The sequence below is a fragment of the Cetorhinus maximus genome, chromosome 13, assembly GCF_964194155.1.
Source record: "Cetorhinus maximus chromosome 13, sCetMax3.hap1.1, whole genome shotgun sequence".
Classification (NCBI taxonomy): Eukaryota; Metazoa; Chordata; class Chondrichthyes; order Lamniformes; family Cetorhinidae; genus Cetorhinus; species Cetorhinus maximus.
This window is the reverse complement of record NC_135891.1, coordinates 34846693-34870466: the sequence shown is the minus strand read 5'-3', so window position 1 is coordinate 34870466 and position 23774 is coordinate 34846693. Positions and strand designations below refer to the sequence as shown.

General features: G+C 41.0%; 1 protein-coding gene across 1 annotated transcript in view; it reads right to left on the bottom strand.

Moving 5' to 3' along the window:
* Positions 1-23774, bottom strand: part of prex1 (phosphatidylinositol-3,4,5-trisphosphate-dependent Rac exchange factor 1) — a 220382-nt gene that overhangs the window by 137002 nt on the left and 59606 nt on the right. The window contains exons 2-5 of the mRNA XM_078555256.1: positions 12584-12655; positions 11657-11779; positions 2530-2634; positions 1878-1979 (exon numbers count right to left, since the gene is read on the bottom strand). Coding sequence (XP_078411382.1) covers positions 1878-1979; positions 2530-2634; positions 11657-11779; positions 12584-12655 — 402 coding nt within the window. The remainder of the gene's footprint in view (positions 1-1877; positions 1980-2529; positions 2635-11656; positions 11780-12583; positions 12656-23774) is intronic.

Here is a 23774-nt window from a genome sequence, read left to right as displayed (position 1 = left end):
TGAGTAGGAGTGGTTTTCCTGAATCCAACAGCAACTTAGAAACTGAAGAAGTGGCTTTATTTGTACAACACCACTGTAGTAACTGTCTAAAGATTAATACACCAGGAATACAAGCAACCACTTGCTTTTGGAGACATTTAATAACATTTCATCTAAAATTTTCTGACTGCACATCATTGAATGCATCAATGCTAATGAGAAAAATAAAATGCGAAGTTTAACATATTGGAACTAGGTTGTTGATGAACAGGAATATATCGGTCTAACATTTGGCTCCTTAATAGTGGATGTATAGTATATTTTATTCACCATACTATGTGAATCATTGCTGTGACCATCAAAGTGACTAGAACATTAAATTGTTTGGAAGTTGATTTTGGAACCACAAGCAGTCAAGATTACCAAGATCTAATCAATCCATCTATTATTTGTGAGGGACTCTTTGACTAGCCAGTTTATTAATTGCATTATTGTCATTTCAAATAAAAATGACTCAAGCACACAGGATTACGGAAGTGGAGGGGGGAGAACTTTTCCACTAATTTTCAACACTAATTTGTGAAATCTGAAGTGCTTACACAAGAATTGGATCGGCTTGTCTTAGGTTTCCTAGCCATGGCAGTGCATCAGCCAAATTAAATCAGAGGCAAAAGTTTTAACAACACAAACACATTTCTCTCAACATAACATGACTGATTTTGTTTTCAAACATGTAGCAATACTGGATGAGGAAACCCCTTAACTCAACACAAGCAGGAATAATAAGCATTACTCTAATCCTCCTGTCTGTTATGCCAGCCCACCAAAGAGCAAAACATCCAAGTTTCTTTGGTATATTTATCTATTTCACAGTTTAGATAACTTGCTTGTTTGGAATATCAATTACTTCAATATCAGTATCGAAGAACAGTCCAATAAAATAACATTTGTAAACACCAGCTACTGTACATTAGACATCATTTTGGATTCAGCCAAATGGGCATTTTCAGTAATAATCAAGAGTTATACTGGGCTCAAAAGCTATCACAAGAAAACTCTTAGGTTCTGATGTATACAACAGAAACTTTAAAATCAGTTTTTTTATTTCAACTATAGATTAACTGTTGCAGTTACTGGACAATCTTCAAACATTAGATACATATTGATTTATATGAACTACTCAGCTTCATTGAGGTTACCACTGATATAAAATGAGTACCATACTACACTGCTAGAATTAGAGAACAAACAGATTTTAAAAGTTTACTAAAAATGAGGTTTCCCCAGTGCAGAAGCGTGCGAGTTTAAAGGCAACATTTAGACTTTCACCTTTGCAAAAAAAATCATGAATGGCTGGAAAATGTTGCTAGTTATTACATGACACATGGAGTAGGAAAAAAAGGGCAATTTCTCCAATTATCTCTGCCCTCTAACCCTGCTTCACTTGAAGATTATGTTTGGTCTCAGCTTCCCATATGCCATGTTCGAGGAGATCAACAAGCAAATTCTTAAAAATCTTGGATGTGACACAGATTTCTTGATCACAAACATTACATCTTAAACAGTTTGCGTCAAATTATTATAATGGAAAATATTACGTAAACATTTAGTTGCCACATTGCCTTCATAAACCAACAAATCACAGCTTTAAGAAATTATCCACAACTTCTTCCAAGCAACTGAAATTTCTAAATTTTAAAGTTAAGCAACACTTTAAATAACAATTGAAAATATTTCACAACATTCAAATTCTGATTGAATTTCTTGTGGAAATCCAGCCAGATCAAACTGGAAGCAATCTGGTGAGAGGAAGATTAAGCCCAGTATCATAGTAACTTATGTAAGAAACTACACAATGCTCACAATTTATTAAATTTTTGTTTATTCTAGTCACTTACCTTTAGTAGTAGTGGATACTTGCATATTCTCTGTATTGGGGTTAACAAATAGCCTTCCAATGGAATATCTGTTGTCTTCATTCCTCCCAGTACCATGCAGTTCTAAAATGAAATTGGAACTGGTAAGTCACACGATTTTAAATGGACAGATACCATTGAACAACTGGCTCCCAAGATGATTATCTAAATCTTAGAGACAAATACTGCCAAAAGCAATTTTCCATTTTAGAATTCTCATACTTGACCATTTCTCCATCAAGGCTTATGAGTTTAAATTCGCCACTTTTGTCACAAGTTTTAAATATCTTGATTTACATCCTAGAGGTGCTTATGTTAACACAATAAATGTGCAGTGAATCTTCATTTTTGGATCTAAAATATTATAAAAGCTAGATAAAATTCTTAAATATTTTACATATTTAACCAATGTCTCATGGAACCGGATTAAAATCAACATTGGAATTATTTTTTTTTTTAAACTGACCAAGCAAGATTTGTTGCTGAATATAAGGTTCACAGCAATACATACTAGTGTCCGACTATAAGGAAGGATAACTGTATTAGGCAGCCCAAATTCAACCAATTGCACAGGCCACATTCAAACAAACAAATATTTTTCCAAGTGAATTTGAGGAGAAGCCATGCAGCTTACCAAAAGCATTGCCCGCACTTCAGGTATTTTGTTCAATTCCATTAGAAGTCTCAAGGCTTTTTCGTGGTTGCTACAATATTCTTGGTAGACACAAAATCGGTCTTTCTACAATCACAAACACAAAGATCACATCGGCATTAAAACAAATGGTTTTTGTGCAACAATTTTAAGTTGGCTTAATTTTAAACTCACACTTAATGTGTGCACTACTGGAGAAAAAATATATTAGGATTAGTAAGGTAAAATATGACCCTTTAGAAAGAAAAGCATTATAAAGCAGCTGATGAGTCTAGTTCTTGAGTGTTTTAGCAGTTCATACGTAAGGTTAGAGTTAATGAACTTCACTCAGCCTTCTTTCCACAGTAATTGCACTCTCATGGGCATGATGAGCCAAATGGTTTCCTACTGTGATGCATGATCCTATTATCAATACATTTTCTCACCAAACCGCAATAAAAATTATGATACGTATCTCACACATGTACATTAGCTACAGTTATGATCTTTTTATGAAGATCACTAATAAGACCAAGGTTAATTCATTGCTGTGCAGGTGACACTGTGATCTAACATGAAACAGTTCCAACCTATTGTACAATGTCCTATAGAGTCAGCTTCCATTCTCAGATCGCCACCTTTGAAGGCATGACATAGAGCTAAGTCACTCCAAATCACTTGAGTTTGTTTCATACAGAAAAACAAAACAGTATTGCTGACCGAGACCAGAGAATAAACTTACTACTGCTTCTTTCTGCTCAGAGTAGAAACTTGGCACAAAAAGACAACAGCAAGAAGGAAAAATATCCATTGAAGTAAGTGCAGCACAGGCTATGACAAACCAAGCACCACAGGTAAGGACGGCCTTCCAATTAAACAACTAACATTTGTGAACCCATCCAGAGAATTTCGACGCCACATTGAAATGAAGCATCAAATTTCAGTTACACTTCAAAAGCACCATTTGTAATACATCCATTTGCACTGGATTTTTACAATTATCTCCACTCGACTGCTGCTCAGTGAATTTTAACCAAACTGAGAGAGTTTGTGTGCAATGTAAATATTACAGACAGTTCTCTGGAGCCCAGAAAAGTTAATGTCTCGTTCGGATTGTTTGATTTTAAGATATCCTGCATTTAACAGGGTCATGGAAATGGGGATGCCAGTGGTCCTGCAGTTTTTTGAAATGGATCTGAGTTTTGGAGTCAAGTTCTGATTTGTCGTTCATGGGGCAAACCCAAAGTGCATAAGCAATAATGAGAATGTATAAGCAGGACTTGTGGGGAGTTATGCCAAACTTAAGTGTTTGCCATCACACCCCAACTGAAACTGGCAGCAACTTTGGGAGCCGAGACTTGCAAAAAATAATGCACAGACCCACAAGCTGCTGGTAGTGATTTCCATGCTTCTCTGGAGGGTACACTGCTGCTGCACCCATCCCATCCCACCCCCACAGACCCGTCATGAAAATCAAATCATTGGAAATGACAAGGACTGCCATACGTACACCGTTAGTCTTGCTGAAAAAAAACATCGAGAAAGTTGCTCTATTGAAAAAAATGTAACTGGGTTTTAAAATGGCATACTAAATTAATAATTGCTGCTGAACACGCTGATTGGTCCTGAAAAGCTAATTTATATTTATGGAAATATCAAATTTCTCCATTATGATTTTCTATTTTTTTTTTAAAGTTGTTTCAACTTCCATCTTAATCCATATCATTTATGCCACTGTCTGAAAATTTCAAATAAAAACGAAGGACATAATGTCCTTTTAACTTCCTGGTTTGTTGTGTGTGAACAATTGGGATGGGATCTGACATCACTGCTGCCAAGGCACCAGATTTAAAATGAAGGGGAAAACCACTCCAGAGAGATCATTAGATCATAGCGAGCACCCTTGTTTCATTGCTGACCTCAAAACCCTGGCCAACTGCAGCTCTGGATAGGAAATTGAATTAACCAATTCACTTAGTTTGGTAAAGAGCCAGTTTAATTCGTAAAACACACACAGCTTTTAGATATATGTTTGGACATATTTAACAAAAAGAATACACTTTACCCACCAGTCCTCAATCCCAATAAAACGTAACCTAACACATTTTAAATATTTAAACAACACAAATGCCATACTTGCCCAGGAAGAAAGGTTTTTTTTTAAATGTACAAGGAAGCAGTTTTTAAAACTCTCTTCCATGAAAAATTGGCTAAAAGCTAAATCCTGATGTAAACCGAGTCAAAAGGCAGGATTTTCAAACAGTGGGGATCAGCGCAGGCGGGATAGGAAAATTCCGAGAACAGCCAAAAGTCAATTCCCATCATGCCTGCGACGACATCCGTCACTGGTGGGGCCAGAAAATCCCAGCCATAATCTCATACTGGGTGTCCCACCTCCAGTCTAGAATAGGTGGTTCTACTTTAATGTGTTTATCTCAAATCTAAATTCTTGCATAACAGTTTCATGGAAGGTTGCTTTGCTATCCAAGCGGAAAAAATGTACTCAATAAACATTTTATAAACGGACCCACTGTGAATTTGTCTCATCGTGCATTATATATACACGTGTTAGTTTTAGAAAGAAACGTCCAAACCGACATCTCTCTCAGGTGACACCTCAATTTATTAAGATCCAATAATCCCTCCTCTATAGAAGCTAAGAAATTTAACAGCCAATGTGAAATGCAACAGAGCTTAATAGAATGCATGACAAAGCTACTAAACTGAATTTAGTTCCATGATTGAGTGCAGCTCTATAGCACAGGAAACAGAGACAGGTCAGTTTCGTAGGTGTTACTCTGGAATGAACTAAACTTTCTGTTCAGTAGCCTGCTGGCTATTCACTGATGCAAGTGCAGCAGGAAGATTTTGCTGCTTCAATTTTTCATCATCAAAACTGTTATAGCAAATACAGTACATTTTCAAAAGTTGGTTTCTTTGTAAAGTGTACTTAACCCACTCCAGGAGATTTTTGAAGTTCCAAATTACACACACGTACAGTCTAAAATGGACAATTCAAAAATATTTTAATTTTTAAAATATCCTACTCAGTAGCTCAGCAGGACTGCAAGTACTCAAGAACATTAACAATTCTGGTATGCAATCTAACCACAAAATTACAGGGATAGGTGCACACTCCCTTAAATCTAGTCCCATAAGTCCCTTATGACCCACTAATTTAAAAATACACATATATTCTTGCAATATTTGAAGATCCAATGAGTAACATTTAGTCCATGACAAGTAGTTACAAATCCTATTTTTCTAACCATTTATAATGGATGTGAGGTTGATAACTAAGGAATAGGTGCAAACAAGTCCAAAAAAATGCTCATGCGCTGGGGTCTGTTCCTTGCTGGTCACTTCAATTCTTTGTTCCAATCCCACTCTGACCTCAGCCTTCTATACTGTCCTAACAAAGCCCAAACAACTCGAGGAACAGCACCCAATCTTTGAATTCGACACTTTACAACCTTGTGGGCTCCCTAACTTCAACAACCTCAGATCATAACTATGGCTCCCAATTTTTCTTCCATCAACTACTTGTATTTACCTAGTGCCTCAAGTTTCTTTTCTTGCCCCACTGCCACTCCTTTTTGCCTTGCCTTTCATCATTTAATCTCTCCTGCCTTCCATCCGATCACAGAAGAACTTTACTTCTGTTCTTTCCTCTGCTCCCCGTCACCCTCCCTTTTCTGCCTCTGTACTTGCTTAAAACCTGTAACACTCATCACTTCTTCCAGTTCTGATGAAAGGTCATTAACATGAAACACTGGGCAGAATTTTCTACTCTGGAGACTGTGTAGTGGCAGGCAGGAAAGTCAGTGTGATCACTAACAGGAGGTGGCACGGTTGAAAGCGTGTGATTTTCCACTTTTCAGTTAATTAATTATGCATCCACAAGGAGCTTGGGGAAACTTGCGACGGGGAGGGGCAGGCAGTTGCATGCCCCCCCTCCCCCAATCCCTGTTACCTCATGAGGTCCAAGGTCCTGAAATCATATTTAAATGTCACCTGACAGCCATTGATTCACTGTAGGTCAGGAGCTCCACATTACTCCTTCAGACTCCTTGCAGCCACAGCTCGCACTGGAGAAGTTGGCAGATGCGAGCAACCACATCCCAGGGCACATGAGGCGACTTTGGCATTGCCTTTCACTCATCTCTAGGCAAGAACGGCACCAGCGATACACCCATGGCCGGGCCGATGTGCACCACTGCAGTGGTCGATGTGCATTAGCCTCTTAACCTTAGGGGCCATGCTGCCTCTTGCTGCTCAGGCCCTTGCTCCTCATAGCCCTGTGCCAACTGGTGTTGGGCCACCCATCTCTTCAATTTAGATGAGAGCCATTACCAAGACAAGGTTGGCTGCATCATCGACATCTCAGTAGATGTGTGAACAAATTGAAGTAATACATTTAGTCCTTTACAGGTTTTCCTCTGTCTCAAAGCCAGCAGGCCAGTGCTAAGCCCTTCACCTGGCCTCCATCTAGACATGGCATCCCCACCCCAGGCCTTCCAGGTAAAGGGCATGCTGGAAGAACAAAGATGGGTGTTCCTCCTGTTCATACATGACTGTGCCTGGGGACATTGCTCCTTGACCAGGATGATGAGGTGTTAGACATCTTGAAGAATATTAAGGTGGATAAGTCCCCAGGGCCAGATGGGATCTACCCCAGGGTACTGAGGGAGGCAAGGGAGGAGATTGCTGGAGCCTTGACAGAAATCTTTGTATCCTCACTGGCTATGGGTGAGGTCCCAGAGGACTGGAGAATGGCCAATGTTGTTCCATTGTTTAAGAAGGGTAGCAGGGATAATCCAGGAAATTACAGGCCGGTGAGCCTTACGTCAGTGGTAGGGAAATTATTGGAGAAGATTCTTCGTGACAGGATTTACTGCCATTTGGAAGCAAATGGGCGTATTAGTGAGAGGCAGCATGGTTTTGTGAAGGGGAGGTCGTGTCTCACTAACTTGATCGAGTTTTTCGAGGAAGTGACAAAGATGATCGACAATGGAAGGGCATTGGATGTTATATACATGGATTTCAGTAAGGTCTTTGACAAGGTCCCTCTTGGCAGAATGGTACAGAAGGTAAAGTCGCACGGGATCAGAGGTGAGCTGGCAAGATGGATACAGAATTGGCTTGGTCATAGAAGACAGAGGGTAGCAGTGGAAGAGTGCTTTTCTGAATGGAGAGCTGTGACTAGTGGAGTTCCGCAGGGATCAGTGCTGGGACCTTTGCTGTTTGTAGTATACATAAATGATTTAGAGGAAAATGTAACTGGGCTAATTAGTAAGTTTGCAGATGACACTAAAGTTGGAGGAGTTGCAGATAGTGAAGAGGATTGTCAAAGGATACAATGGGATATAGATCGGTTGGAGACTTGGGCGGAGAAATGGCAGATGGAGTTTAATCCAGACAAATGCGAGGTAATACATTTTGGAAGGTCTAATAGGCAGGAATTATACAGTAAATGGCAGAACCCTTAAGTGCATTGACGGGCAGAGGGATCTGGGTGTACAGGTCCACAGGTCACTGAAAGTGGCAACGCAGGTGGATAAGGTAGTCAGGAAGGCATATGGCATGCTTGCCTTCATTGGCAGGGGTATTGAGTATAAAAGCTGGGAAGTCATGCTGCAGCTGTATAGAACCTTGGTTAGGCCACACTTGGAATATTGCGTGCAATTCTGGTCACCACATTACGAGAAGGATATGGAGGCATTGGAGAGGGTGCATTGGAGGTTTACCAGGATGCTGCCTTGTCTGGAGGTTATTAGCTATGAGGAGAGGTTGGAGAAACTCGGATTGTTCTCACTAGAGCGACGGAGATTGAGGGGCGACTTGATAGAAGTTTACAAAATTATGAGTGGCATGGAAAGAGTAGATAGTCAGAAGCTTTTTCCCAGGGTGGAAGAGTCAATTACTAGGGGACATAGATTTAAGGTGAGAAGAGAAAACTATAGAGGAGATGTGCAGGGCAAGTTTTTTTACGCAGAGGGTAGTGAGTGTCTGGAATTCGCTGCCAGAGGAGGTGGTGGAAGCAGGTACGATAGTGATGTTTAAGAGGCAGCTTGACAAATACATGAATAGGATGGGAACAGAGGAATACGGACCCCGGAAGTGCAAAATGTTTTAGTTGACGGGCGATATGATCGGCGCAGGCTTGGAGGGCCAAAGGGCCTGTTCCTGTGCTGTACTATTCTTTGTTCTATGAGAACCACATGCAAGAAGCCTTCCTCTGACGCTATTCCGATTGCCTCCACTATCCTCAAGACTTTATAGAAAGGCCACTCCTTGGCAGCATAGAAAAGTTAATAGCATGAGCCCTGGTCAGCCATGATCATTCACCCAAGAGGACGAGGGTTTGAAGTCACGAGTTGGCTGCCCTCCATCAGCCGTGCTCCTTGGAGGCATCCAACTTCCTCTGTACTTTCATCCCTATCTCTGGCAGCAGCAGATGGCAAATGGCATGGAACTAACAGCAGCTCCAGACCTTGCAGGGATCTCGATGTTCTGAGGCCCATGAGTTAAGAACAAACCTGCTGCAATGTGGGCTTCACCATAGAGAGAACACAAGTGAGCAAGGTTGACATCCAGTTGCCTCAATCATTCGGGTGTCCCTTCAGTCAACCACTTGCGCTGTCCTTGAACTCCACACATATGAAAAGACCCTCCTCCCACTTCGAAGGATCTCACTGGACAACTAACTGCGTGATCAAGGTCTGTTTGGAAAAATGGTGCACATCATCTTTCAAACTCCCTCCACCAACTTCCTCCCACATCACCATAGACCAACCTAACATCGCCATGCCTCTCCCCTCTGTCACCCTTGAGCCTCCCCTCATTACCCTGGACCCTATCATGACCCACCTTCATATGCCTTTCCTCCCCTCAGAACCGACACTCGTTACCGTCCCCCATGCCTACCCTGACCCTGTCCCTACCGACTCTCACCCTGGACCTGCCACTCTATCACATGCACTCCGCCCCCAACCACCCCAAAACTGTGATTGAGTACTTGTGATAGGAGGGAACAGAGTTCTTCACACTTGAGGTTCAAATTCTACATCAAAAAAAAAACTTTGGCCATTGCAACTCCTGTGTTTCTAACATCTACAGCAGATTTCTGACTTGGTCACTTGGGATATTGATACGCCATGGATATAAACAAGTAGAAACACTCATCAGGTCACAGTGAACAAGTTCCAGGTCTACTTCATTTGTTCACATCCAGAGCATACAAGCATCATGTTAATGAAATGCAGTTTATGCAAGTACTTATAGCAAAATGTCTGAATAAAATATTTATATTCAATAAATTAGCAGAATTATTGGAAAGGATTCCTAATGCAGAATGTTAATACGCAATGCAGATCCAAGTGTGAAGTTAGTATAATGCATTCTAAACATGGTTTGTTGACCTATGTGACAGTATTAAATAGGTGCTGGGAAAGTCGTAATTGCTGAATAACATTGACATAGCAAGGGGCTCATCGAGAAAAGCATGACTCCATCTGACATGTCTTGTCCCATAGTCTCACTTGTTGTCATGCCTTGCTAAAAGCTTCTCCCCCAGCCCGAAGAAAATATATTGCCTGATCACAGATCAATCATGTCATGTTGCTGGAGGTCAGAAGACTAGACATGATGATCAATGCAATGCAATGAATTAGGTGGCCCTCTTGGATACATAGCCTTGGAGTTAGAAGATCATGGGTTCAGACCCCATTCCAGAAACCTGAGCACAAATGAAGCTGACGATCCAGTGCAATAAGAGTGCTGCAATGTTGGAAGTGCCAACTTTCAGATTAAACGTTCAACTGAGGCACCATCTCCCATTTCAGGTGGACTTAAACGATCCCATTGCACATTGGCGCTGAGTCATGGATTCCTCCCAGGATTATGACCTACTTCTGTTCAACAACCAACATCATGAAAAGCAGGTTTTCTGATAATTTATCTCATTGTTGTATGAAAACTGGCATCACATTTGCTAACTTTATGAGAGAGAGAACACTTCGGAGGTACCTCACTGGCTGTGAAATGCTTTTGGACAGCCCAAGGATATGAATTGCACTAGCTATACACATCATTATTCTGTTGTCCTTAAATACAAACAACTTGATTGAGCTGGAAAGCAGGGAGACGAGAGACATGAGCGCTAAAGGTCCAAAGCATAAATAATAACAGAAGCTTTTATTTATAGAGATACTTCAGAACATCAGGACACTCAGAAATACTTGACAGTCAATCGAGTTCTGTTATTGCTATTGTAATATAGAAAACACAGCAGTCAATTTGTGCAAAGGTTCCACATCTACAATGAGATAAGCAAGTCTATGAGGGATAAATGTTGGTCAAAATTCTAGGAGAACATCTGCCCTCTTTGAATATTGCCACGAGGTCGTGCATATCCACCTAAGACACACAATGGGCTTTCATTTAATGTTGGGGGAGTGGGTAGTGGTTGCCTGCTAGACTTGGTCAAGTGTGCTTATTCTTCTCTATAGGAGTGAAATTACTTAACCAGTGGGGGAAAAATGTACCTGATCTATACAGGCTAAAAATGTTCCATGTTCAACCTTTGATGTGTGCTGACTGAACTGATTGGAACTCGGTCAGCATTTTTGGGGCAGGGGACAGGGGTGGGGAGTTGGTCTAAGAAGCTGTGGTGATCCTAATCTCTCGAGAAAAGAAATATCATTTGCAGGAACCCTCGCTAAAAATCACAAAGGTGAATGTCGGTTGGATAATAAGGACCCAGAGGGCTCTTGGTGCCTTGCTGACTGCCTACATGGCTGTAAAGAGTAAATGTTTTACCAGTTAAATTTTAAGAATGAAAAATCATTCTTTTCACATCAGTTGTGACTGTTGGCTTGAACTTGATTGTGTTAAGAATTGTCAAGATGTTACACAAATGCAGATGTTGAATTGACAGGATAGCCTTCCAGTATTTCCCCCCCAAGGATTAGAATTTGCAGACCGCCATGAGGGATCTAAAGTGGTGGCAGAGAAAAAGTTAAAAGCTGTTTAAAAAGTTAAAGGATGCCAAATTTAAGAGACTGAAGTCAAGTGACAGGAAATGGGATTAGCAAAAGAGCACAAATAAAACACAAACAACTCTACTCACAAACTGAAGGAAGATATTTCCAAGTTCATGCTGAGGTTGTGGCTCTGGTTGTAAGCGACCCTCAAGAGCTGCCAAGAACAGCATATGCACATCAAGTATCTCTTCAATGTTAGAAAACAAAATCTGAAAAAAACAGAACAAAGTCATTTTCAGGACCAAAATTTATGTTAGTATTTTAAAAACACACAACTAATTTTCAGCTGAAATCAGTTGAATGTCTATTTAATGAACAAATGGTTAATGAACCAAAAATATTCTTAAGAATCCACCCCAATTTCTAGATTATATTAGATTAGAAGCCCCATTTTTGCAGGAAACCAAATATAAAACTGTTTGGGTGTAACCTTGATAGTGTGAAGTGAGCATATGAAAAAACAAATCTAGATCTTTTCTTTGCTGGGGTGTGTCTTTCATTTTTTGAATAAACCAGAATTAACATTGTTCACAAAGCAGCTCCTGCCTTGAGGAAAACATGCAATGATCCACTGAGGTTTGGCTCATGTCTGTAGCTTCTTACATACATACAAGACCTTGAACTATTTCAGCAAGTACAACTGGAAACATGACATTTCTCTACAGGGGGAGGGGGAGAAAATCAAGAGAGGAATGACAAAAAAGTCTATTAACATGCATGGGAGTTTTATAGGCGACAAGGCAGACACTGCCAGCCAACACTTTCAAGGCAAAAAAATGGAAAAAAGAAAGGAGCAAAACATTAACTGTGAATAAGCATAAGTGGTGTTTTCCTTTAATCTGCTTAGAGATTTTAGAAAATTACACAAAATTGAATTATCCAACAGGGCATTGAGCATGCTCCACAATTAATGATTTTTCACCAGACCCCAAATGATCACAGAACAAGTACAACAATGCAATGAACCATTAAGTAATACTACTAATATATCTTAATCTTTACAATGGTCCTACCTTGAGATGCTCTTCAGTAATTTGTTTTTCAGACTTGTCTCCATCATTCTGATGATTTCTATGCAGGAATGACTACACACAAAAGAAAAAGATTCATTACTTGTATGCACGTCAAGATATATTCCGTAGATGAAATTATCCACCTGCAAACCAATAAATAAAATATAAAAATGATCTCAAGTGTCTTTTCAATTTTAAACACTTTTCACAACTGCTATTTGTAAGCATCAATATTTTTCGCGATGGAGAAACAGGAAGTACAATGCACAAGACAAAGATTAAAAGATTTTTGGTCATAAGTTTCACGTTTAATCTTGCCCAGTGACATAAACATTAAAAGAAGAGGGCAGGGACTTGAACCAGATAAACACAAATAACATTTAACAAATTATTTCAAAGAGCACATCAATTCATGATCAAAAATAAATGCCTGTCATATAGATCCAACAGTCAAATACCCATTCACAGGGCATCACAGGGCTAAACAACACAAGTCTTTGACAATACAAGATTCTTCACTAATCAAGAGAATGCAGAAAGGGGTATTCAAGCTGGAAAACGTTCCCTTAACCCACCCTCCCAAATCCTGTGACACATTCAAAGCTTCAGGAAGACAAGCCTTCAATTGGCCTTGGCATCAGTTTGAATGCTGAAGTCTTCACTGCTGAATCAGATTTGGTTCTTTAGCTTTTCCAATTTCAATAGTACATTATACCAAATGGTGAAAAGAATCATTTGCCACATAAGTGCACTGCTGAATTGCTAACTACACCTGTCAAAATCTAACCAATGCATTGACCTTCTGACAGCTTACCCCTCCAAATAAAAACTCTTCCACCTAATGCAATTTGAAGAAATTGCACTCAACTTCTGTTGGCTGAGTTCTCAGGTTATTATCAATATTCTATAGTTATAGAATTATATGCTTAATATTCACCTTGGATTGGTGATGATTGGTCTTAAAGTGCATCCAATTGAACATTACCAAATGGTTAGCAAATTAAGAGAAACAAAGTATTCTCGAATTGTGCAGCCTTCACATTCCCCCTCAGCAGATGAGCTAATCATGGTCAACATGTGGACAGAATACAAGCAATTAAGTGAATAATCAAATAAATTTGGCTCCAGTTTAATTTCTGTTTTAAAAAAAATACTTTTCCAAGTGTCAGCAGATCCAGTGCTTGCATATTGCAATGGAAGTTGATCTTAAATACAAATTTCCAGTTCATCCATACATCACTGGCGTGTCTATCATCTGCAACATTTTAGGCATCACCCAGAGTCTGCCATTCAATTGTTAAAGTGGTCTTCCTGAATGGTAGCCTCAGCAAATTTGGTTTTACATTGGGACTGTTGGCTGCTTGTGACCCAATCCTGGAAACACCTCGATGACATCAGTATAAAACAGCCAGTGGTAACCATTACAATAACCTTCAGAACTATGTCTGCATGTGCAGCTGAAATGGCGTACCTTACAGGACAGTGAAAGCAGGTCATTTCTGCACTCACTTCCCCGTTTCAAGGCAAAACACTAAAACTTGAAACTATCTGCATTAGAAATGTTACATCTATATACATATATGATTGTAGCTGATGGTAACTATGCAAGTCACACGGACAGGTAGTCAAACTGATTTGTATTTGTCAGGATGTATAATTTCCCTATGAAAGAAATAAAAATTTACTAATATTCAAGATGTAACGATTAAAGCTTTGAAAACAAAGAAGAATGGAAGAGACAAGAAAAGGGATACAAGAGGCTGAGACCATGCTGAATGACATCAGTCATGAATAAAAAAAACACTTTTAATGGAAAGCCTGCAGCACCTCATCGGAAAGCTGCAAGAATAGATCAGGCTCTGTCACTAATAATGCAAGACTTTGCATAGTTTCTCTTAGCACATGGGGCTCTTGCCAACAACCATCTACAAAGATATTATGTAGAGTTCATGGCTACAGGAACATCATCTGATTTATGAGATGATTAAAACAAAGCGGTCATCAACCAAGTCAATCTGCCGAGCGTTGAGTGCATTTTCTTATAATGCCAAGTGTGCTGCGTAGCGCATGTGTCACACACGGAGGATTCCACATGGCTAAAAGCAGAGCTTTATGGTGAACTATGCACTGGTTAAAGAGACCAAAGCGCACCTTGCAAATACTTCAAAAGACCAGACGAAAAGAAAGCTCTCTCTGGCTGACACTGAACAATGGGTGTGGGAGCAGGAGGCTGCCGAAAGAGCCAGCTAGTGCACAATAACAGGACAGCAACCCAAAAGTCTAAAACAATCAGACACAAGCTGCTTAAGGTAAGCAGACTCCTTCCATTGTCCGTGCCTATATCAGAACACCAAATCAGGAGTTCCTGCGCCCCTTGGGGAAGTGGTAGTATAGTGATATTGTCACTGGACTAGTAGTCCAGAGACCTAGGGTAATGCTCTGTGAATCTGGGTGGCAGATGGTGAAATTTAAATTCAATAAAAATCTAGAATTACAAGTCTAATGACCACCCTGAAACCATTGTCGATTAACCCATCAGTTCACTAATGCTCGAGGGAGGGAAATCTGCCGTCCTTAGCTGGTTTGGCCTACATTTGACTCGCGAACCACAGCAATATGGTCGACTCTTAAATGCCCTCTGAAATGGCCCAGCAAATCACTCAGTTGTATCAAACTGCTAAAAAGCCTAACAGGAATTCAACTGGAGAAAGCAGCCGGCATCCACCAAGGCACTGGAAATGACAATGCCAAACTCAGCCAAGTCATCCTCACTAACATCTGGGGGCTAGTGCCAAAATTCGGAGAACTGTGTCTCAGGCTAGTCAAGCAACAATGTCCCAGACACCACCATCACCACTGTCCCACCAGCAGGGCAGGCCCAGCAGAGGTGGCGGTACAGTTGTTTGTAGTATGGAGGGAGTTTACCCGAGAGTCCTTACCATTGACTCCAGAGCCCATGAAGTCTCATGGCATCAGGTCAAACACGGGCAAGGAAACCTCCTGCTGATTACCATTCACTGCCTCCCCCTCACCCTGTCAGCTGATGAATCAGTGCTCCTCCATGTTAAACACCACTTGGAAGAAGCACTGAGGGTGACAAGGGCACAGAATGTACTCTGGATGGGGGACTTCAATGTCCATCACCAAGAGTGGCTCGGTAGCACCATTACAGGCCCAGCTGGCCAAGTCCTAAATGACATAGCTGCTTGGCTGGGTCTGCGGCAGTTGGTGAGGGAACCAACAAGAGGGAAAAACATACTTGACCTCATCCTCACCAATCAGCCTGCCACATTTGCATCTGTTCATGAGAGTATCGGTAAGAGTGACCAACACTCAGTCCTTATGGAATCGAAGCCCTGTCTTCACACTGAGGATACTCTCCATCGAATTGTGTGGCACTACCACCGTGCTAAATGGGGTAGCTTTCAAACTAGATCTAGCAACTCAAGACTGGGCAACTGTGAGGCGCTGTGGGCCAGCAGCAGCAGTGTACTCGACCACAATGTGACTTCATGGCCTGGCATATCCCCTACTCTACGCTTACCATCAAGCCAGGGAATCAACCCTGGTTCAATGAAGAGTGCAGGAGGGCATGCCAGGTGCAGAACCAGGTGTAACAAAAAAAGAGGCGTCAACCTGATGAAACTACAACAGAGGACTACTTACATGCCAAACAGCCTAAGCAGCATGTGATAGATAGAGCCAAGCGATTCCATAACCAACGGATCAGGTCTAAGCTCTGCAGTCCTGCCACATGCAGTCGTGAATGGTGGTGGACAATTAAACAACTCACTGGAGGAGGAGGCTCAACAAATATCTCCATCCTCAATGATGGGGGATCCCAGCACATCAGTGCAAAAGATAAGGCCGAAGCATTTGCAACAATCTTCAGCCCCAAGTGCCAAGTGAATGATCCATCAAGGCCTTCTCCGGAGATACCCAGCATTACAGATGCCAGTCTTCAGCCAATTAAAATTCACTCCACGTGATATCAAGCAACGGCTGAAGGCAAAAGGTTATTGCCCCTAACAATATTCCAACAATACTACCGAAGGCTTGTGCTCCAGAACTTGCTGCGTCTCTATCCAAGCTGTTCCAGTACAGCTACAACACTGGCATTGACTCAGCTACGTGGAAAATTGCCCAAGTATGTCCTGCACACAAAAAGCAGGACAAATCCAACCCGGCCAATTACTGCCCAATCAGCCTACTCTTGATCATCAGTAAAGTGATGGAAGGGGTCATCAACAGTGCCATCATTTCTCAGCAATAACCAGTGATGCTCAGTTCGGGTTCTGCCAGGGCCACTCACCTAATGACCTCATTATAGTCTTGGTTCAAACTTGGACAAAAGAGCTGAACTCCAGAAGTGAGGTGAGAGTGACTGCCCTTGACATCAAGGCAGCATTTGACCAAGTGTGGTATCAAGGAGCCCCCACAAAACTAGAGTCAATGGGAATCAGGGAGAAATCTCTCCGCTTGTTGGAGTCATACATAGCACAAAAGAAGGTGGTTGTGGCTGTTGTAGGTCAATCATCTCAGTTCCAGGACATCACTACGGGAGTTCCTCAGTGTAGTATTCTCGGCCCAACCAGCTTCAGCTGCTTCATAAATGACCTTCCTGCCATCATAGGGTCAAAAGTGCAGTTGTTCGCTGATGATCGCAGTGTTCAGCACCATTTGCGATTCCTCAGATACTGAAGCAGTTCATGTCTAAATGCAGCAGGACGTGGTTGGGCTGACAAGTGGCAAGTAACATTCACGCCACACAAGTGTCAGGCAATGACCATATCCAACAAGAGAGAATCTAACCATTGCCCTTGACATTCAATGACATTACCATTGCTGAATCCCCCTTACCATTGCTGAATCCCCCACTATCAACATCCTGGGGGTTACCATTGAGCAAAAACTGAACCAGACTAGCCATATAAATATTGTGGCTATAAGGGCAGGTCAGAGGCTAGGAATCGTGTGACAAGTAACTCACCTCCTGACTCCCCAAAGCCTGTCCACCAACTACAAGGAACAAGTCAGGAGTGTCATGGAATACTCCCCACTTGCTTGGATGAGTGCAGCTCCAACAACACTCAAGAAGCTTGACACCATCCAATGCCAAGCAGCCCGCTTGATTGGCACCCCATCCATGAACATTCACTCCCTCCACCACCACTGACAGACAGTGGCAGCAGTGTATACCATCTATAAGATGTACTGCAGGAACACACCAAGGCTCCATCGGCAGCACCTTTCAAACCCACAACTGCTACCATCTGGAAGGACAAGGGCAGCAGGTACATGGGAATATTACCACCTGGAAGTTCCCCTCCAAGCCACTCACCATCCTGACTTGGAAATATATCGCTGCTGGGTCAAAATCCTCGAACTCCCTCCCTAACAGCACTGTGGGTGTACCTACAATACATGGACTGCAGCGGTTCAAGAAGTAGCTCACCACCATCTTCTCAAAGGCAATTAGGGATCAGCAATAAATCCTGGCCTAGCCAGCGACACCCACATCCCATGAATGAATTTTTAAAAAGTGCTCAAGAGCCTGAAGATCAAGAACTGGCCTCTTCAGTCACCATTCATTCCAACTACCACAGAGAGAAGTCTTCCCATGATCTTCAACTGTGAAGACTCAGCCGTCATCTCGGCCGTCACTGCTGCTAGTCTATTTTTGAGACCAATATATAAAAAAAATGGTGGAAATATGCAATAAATCTTTGCACAACTGTGAAGAGACAGTACCAGTTAGTTTCAGGTATATTTGCTTCCTCAGAGCCAAGCAAGGGTTACACCCAAAATGCCAGCTTGTCTGTCTTTCTACAGATGTTGATTATCTACTGTGCATTTCAAGCACTTTTCAGAACATCCGGATCCAGGCAAATGTTTTGGTGCTGATATTACGTGGCACTGCAATGTTACAATACTAATTGCTATTGTAAAGGTAGTCAACAGCTGATCAATACCAGCGAGCAATTAAGTGCACTGAAATCAATATTGGTTCCAGTTATTCTTTCAACTCGAATAGCAAATTCCGAAATACAATTGAACCTTTGCGGTAGTTCAGCAAACATTCAAGCCATTGCCTTCCTACAGAAGTCAAAAATCAAAAGGTTCTCAAAATATTTGGTTGACCCCTTTTCAAAGGGATTAATCCTGGACATCCTGCACTACCCTACCCACTGCCCCGACCCCCCTCCCCCTACTCTGCATGTAACTTACAATAGTATTCATATTATGAAACTGCTGCATGTAAAGAGAGTTTTAATAAAGCTTTTAAGAAAACAGGTTATTGATTTGCAGATATCAATGGGGTCAGTGTGCCTGCTTCTCAATGCAGAGTTTGCCTTCCTTGGCTCTTCAGCAGGAGAGCAAGCACGAGGGAAGCCTGGGGAGAGTGACAGTATACCTCCACCACCTCTTCGCTCACTCATGAACACGTCACCCCACCCATAAGACCATCCCTCTGTTGTGGACTCACTGGAAGGTCACTGCAAACTCCCAGATATCTGTGGGTCCCAATTTAATAAACACTGATCAAAATCACACCTTGCCAGTTCACCTTAGAAGTCAGTTAACAGCAGTATTTGAAAGGACAATTCCTCAACCAGTTTTTTTTTCAGAATACCTTTCTTTTTGCTTTTTATTCTCTAAATTGGGATTCAACAACTGCTACATAAATACAATGTCACCACAGTGCTTTGGGGAGTAATCAAGGATTTAATTTAAGGAGTCAATTTTATTTTCAAAAATACTGCCTAAAATAACAAGATTTAAAAACAGCTCTGTAATTACACAGTAAAAACATAACCTTTATTGCATTTAATCTCAAGATCACATTCTCCAATCTGATAGCTGCCTGTGGTTTCAGTCACACACATATAGCTGAGAGCACCAACAGGAATGCAAATACAATAACCGTTTCAAGTTTCTGTTATTACTGTTACAAACCCCATGGAGACCGATAATTTTACAAAAGAAATCCAAACTTCCAGTTGAGCCCTGAAATGATAACACAACACGATTTCACGTTTTAAGACTTTTAACCTAACAAACAGAGTAAAAGCCCTATTGACTGAACACTATCTTTGTAAGCAAATGATCCTTTAGGCTACAGAACAGAACTTTCTCCTTTTACTTTTAGAACAAACGAAAGCCCACTTCACAGGCACACTTCACACTGTCCCTGAAGATAGTCATGAGATTTTCCCTGATTCAATCCAAAGTGATTTTTCGTTCCTGAGGATTTACTTCCCATTGCTTTCTTTTCCTAGCCTGCTAACTTTTAACCCCAGAAGTGTCTTTCACAGTGAGGGTTTTTCCTGGTGATTCTCCCTCTAGCACAAGCTAGATGAATCTTCTAAGCCTGATTTCAAATCCTCATGAGTTTTGCCTTTTCAATAGAAGTGCGAACTTCCACCCAAATCCTGACAGGCTGTGTCTGAATTTCAGGGATATCTTAGAAACCCTTCCCCTCTCACAGCCCATCTCCATGGCATCATGAATCACCTGGGCCTTGTATCCAGGTAGGAATGCTGATGAGCCATCCTTGAGACCCCAACTCTCTTATCGTGGTAGTAAATGGACAGTTTAAAGCATGACAATTTACCACCTTACATTCTCAACACCTTCCTGGAACTATTGAGACTCATAGCTGAACCACTATAAACACAGATGCTGCTGGCACTAAGTGTGAACACCTTACATCTTGTTTTCAGCCAACCGCCCAGACCTTCCTTTAATCTTGAACAACCACATCACCCAGGCCTGTTATTAGGCAGACTTCAGAACAGGTTACATGATCCCCTTCATTTTATCCTAAATTAAAGGCACATTCCCAAAACAATCTTATACATCTCTTATTTGTAACATTACTCAGTCTTATTTGCATGCTCAGATTGCAGAAAATCAAAAGTAACTTCACAGTAAACTTCCAATAAGACCACCACAGTTTGTTTAAATGAAGTTTAAGTTCAATGATAATAGTATTTCCCACTCAGTTTAGCAGCAATTCTTCAATTTTATGTACAATATATATAGTCTAAACAAGCTGAAATTTTGCATTTCCACTTTAATGTTAATTATATACTTGGAGTCCTGTCAAATAATTTCCACTTTTGTTATTAGAGTAAGTTGTCTTCCATCTAATGCAAGCCATTACAAACCGTGCACATGTTGTGTATGCAAAAAACAATTCTTTTATAAAATAAATGGACTGGCTTTTTCATTCTGCAGCCTTAAATTTACTGACCTATAATTAACAAACCTGTAATTTAACCCTGAAACTTATAAACTATTACCTTGATTTTGAGGTATTATTTTGCTTGGGATTTGTAGCTCTTTTACCGAGAAGGGATTGTTAATTTAAGCCACAAATATATTTCTGACACGACATTGGATTTAAAATTATATTTTTAAAAAATACTGAAAACCCAGCAGCTTATATTTTTAAGAAAAATGTAGCTACTAGAATAAAGAGGAATAAGGTCTGCAACAATCATTGAGACAACCTCTAAAGTTTCAGATAATAGCTAGTATATATTCACAGTCTCTGTACATATGTGAAGGCGACAGGAGTTAGCAGGCAGAAACCCACTCAGGAGTGGTAGCTTGTTTGATTGGCACTTCAACCTACCAATTGCTGGACAGATTGTGGGGAGGGTCATAAGGTCTTACTTTGCTGCATAGCCAAGAAACTGTCTGCGGAGAAAGTCTTGTTCAAATGTAAGGAAGGTTGAGTCTTAACAGAACACAGACTTCAAAACAGAAACTTCTCTTGGAGACAGAGAGACATGCTTTATTTTCTTTTAAAAAGGACCGTTACAAATTAAGTTAAAACTCACTGTAATCATTATGCATGAATTAATCCAGGCAGCTGGTTATTGGCCTCATTTCAAAAATCTCTTGTCAGTTCATCTTTTTGGAGGATAACAAAAACACTCAGGTGGGAATGAGACCAAGGTCCGTGCAAGTTCACTGAACAGGGAAATTCATTTGTTATATCCCCGCAGCTTTGAAATTTTTAATAAATTGGGGGGAAAAAAATACAGAGGAGTTTGGTAATTAAATGCAGCTTCAGACTCTGTAATATGCAAGAACCACCCACGCAAACAAAACCATGGAGATCCACCAATATCGACACAAGTCTTGCAGCTGATTAGAATAAAATGTCGTGTGAACCAAAGACACAGTAAATCACACTAGTACAATCTCCAATCAGTCACAAAAGTGCACCCCCAAAAAAAATCCAACACTGAGCAAAAAAAAAACTACAAATAAACTAATTAGCAAGGGGAGGGGTGGGCAAGAAATCCAAGAAAAAGACCAAAACTATTTTCTGAATATCCTTTTGGCAGCAACTCTGCTTTCTTTAGAATCCAGGAACATAGATCAAATATAGAATTAATGTAATAAAAATAGAGATTTCAAATCCAGGAAACACAAAGATTTTCTTTCAAGAAGCTGGGAGTTGATTGGGTTTCCACAGCTATCAGGGGGTGAACTATAATTATCCAAGAGGCTCCAAGGGCAAATTATAACAGTCAAAAAGCAAAAATAAAAACTCCTCCTTTCCAAGTTGCATGGTCATATTTTGAAACACAGGCAATGCCAAACATGCAAATTCAAATTGACAGCAAGACTAGCCATTCATGTCTAATCCACATCCATGCGGCAAGCCCTGCCCTCTTCAGAAAAAGGGCTGACTACAATAAACTGTTTCCCTGTCCCCTCAAATCAATGCTAATTTCTGGGAGAAGCTTGTACAATTCAAAGATACCTCATTGGCTATAAAGCACTTAGACATCCAGTAGCTGTGAAGGGAGCTATATAAATGCAAGTCTTTCTTTCAACTATCTTATATCGTGCCATGAACGCAATGAGAATGTGCCTCACAGGGGCATTATAAAGCAATGTTAGTCACCAAGCAATGAAGTAATATTGGAGAACATAATATGAAACTTGAAGGAAGAGGTAGGTTTTAAGGAGTATCTTAAAAAGAAGAAAGGTGGCATGTAAGAAAGGTGTCGGAAGCAAATTCCAGAGCTACAGGTCTCAGCAGCTGATGGCACGGCCACTAATAGAGGAGCAATTAAATTCAGGGATGCCCAAGACGCCAAAATTAGATGAGCACAGATATCACGGAGGGTTGTGGCATTGGGGGATATTACTGAGGCTGGTCAGGAAGGAATTTGAAAATAAGGGCAAGAATTTTAAATTCAGGATGTTGCTTGACCAGGAGCCAATATAGATCAGTGAACACAAGGGTGAGAGGTAAACAGGACTTGCTGCCAGTTTAGACACAGTCAGAGTTTCAGATGTCTTCAAGTTTACAGAGCTTAGGAAAAGGGTGACCAGCCAGGAATGCATAGGAGTACTTAAATCCAGAGATAAAGGCTAGAATGAATGTTTCAACAGCAGATAACCTGAGGCAGGGGTCAAATTACAGAGATGGAAATAGGCAGTCTTAGAGATGACATGAATGCATGGTCAGAAGCTCTAATCTCAAGACCAAGTTTGGCACCAAAAGTCATGAACAACAGTGTGAACCTCCTAAAAATAATGCAGAACTGACCTCATTATCAACAGTCTCAACCCAGGAACACCTTGCCTCCCAGCTCCAAAAACATCTTGATCCCTAAACTTGGTTGCAGAGATTTGTCTGATAATGCAGAATCCATCAAGCTCCATTCCCAGCATTAACTCGTGTCTTTTAGCACATGCTATACACACTTCAACAAGTTAATACCACCCAGCTAGGTAGTGCCACGCTTCTGGACCCAAATGCACCATAAGCCTCAGCATGGACCAGTTGTGTCAATGTCCTGTATCTATTCTCCATGTTCATAGTTAATCACTAACTTATAAAGGTAATAACTGCATCATTTTCTTGTATCACTCTACATCCACATCCCCCTTCCCCCTCCCAACCGTACGCCATCCTATGACCATCCAGGGAAAGGAACCCTCCCAATTAACTGACGTTTGCACTTTTAAAATTATTACTGTCTAACATCTGGTCCTCTGTTGGCCACAACATTTCTGCAGCTACTGATTTACACCCTCACTTCCACCTCTGATGCCCCACTCCCCAATGAAACAATTACACTCTCTCACCCTAATGTTCTCCCAATGTGGGCCTTGTCTCCACTTCCATAAGATCAAGGGGTGCAGAACTGCAAGGTTA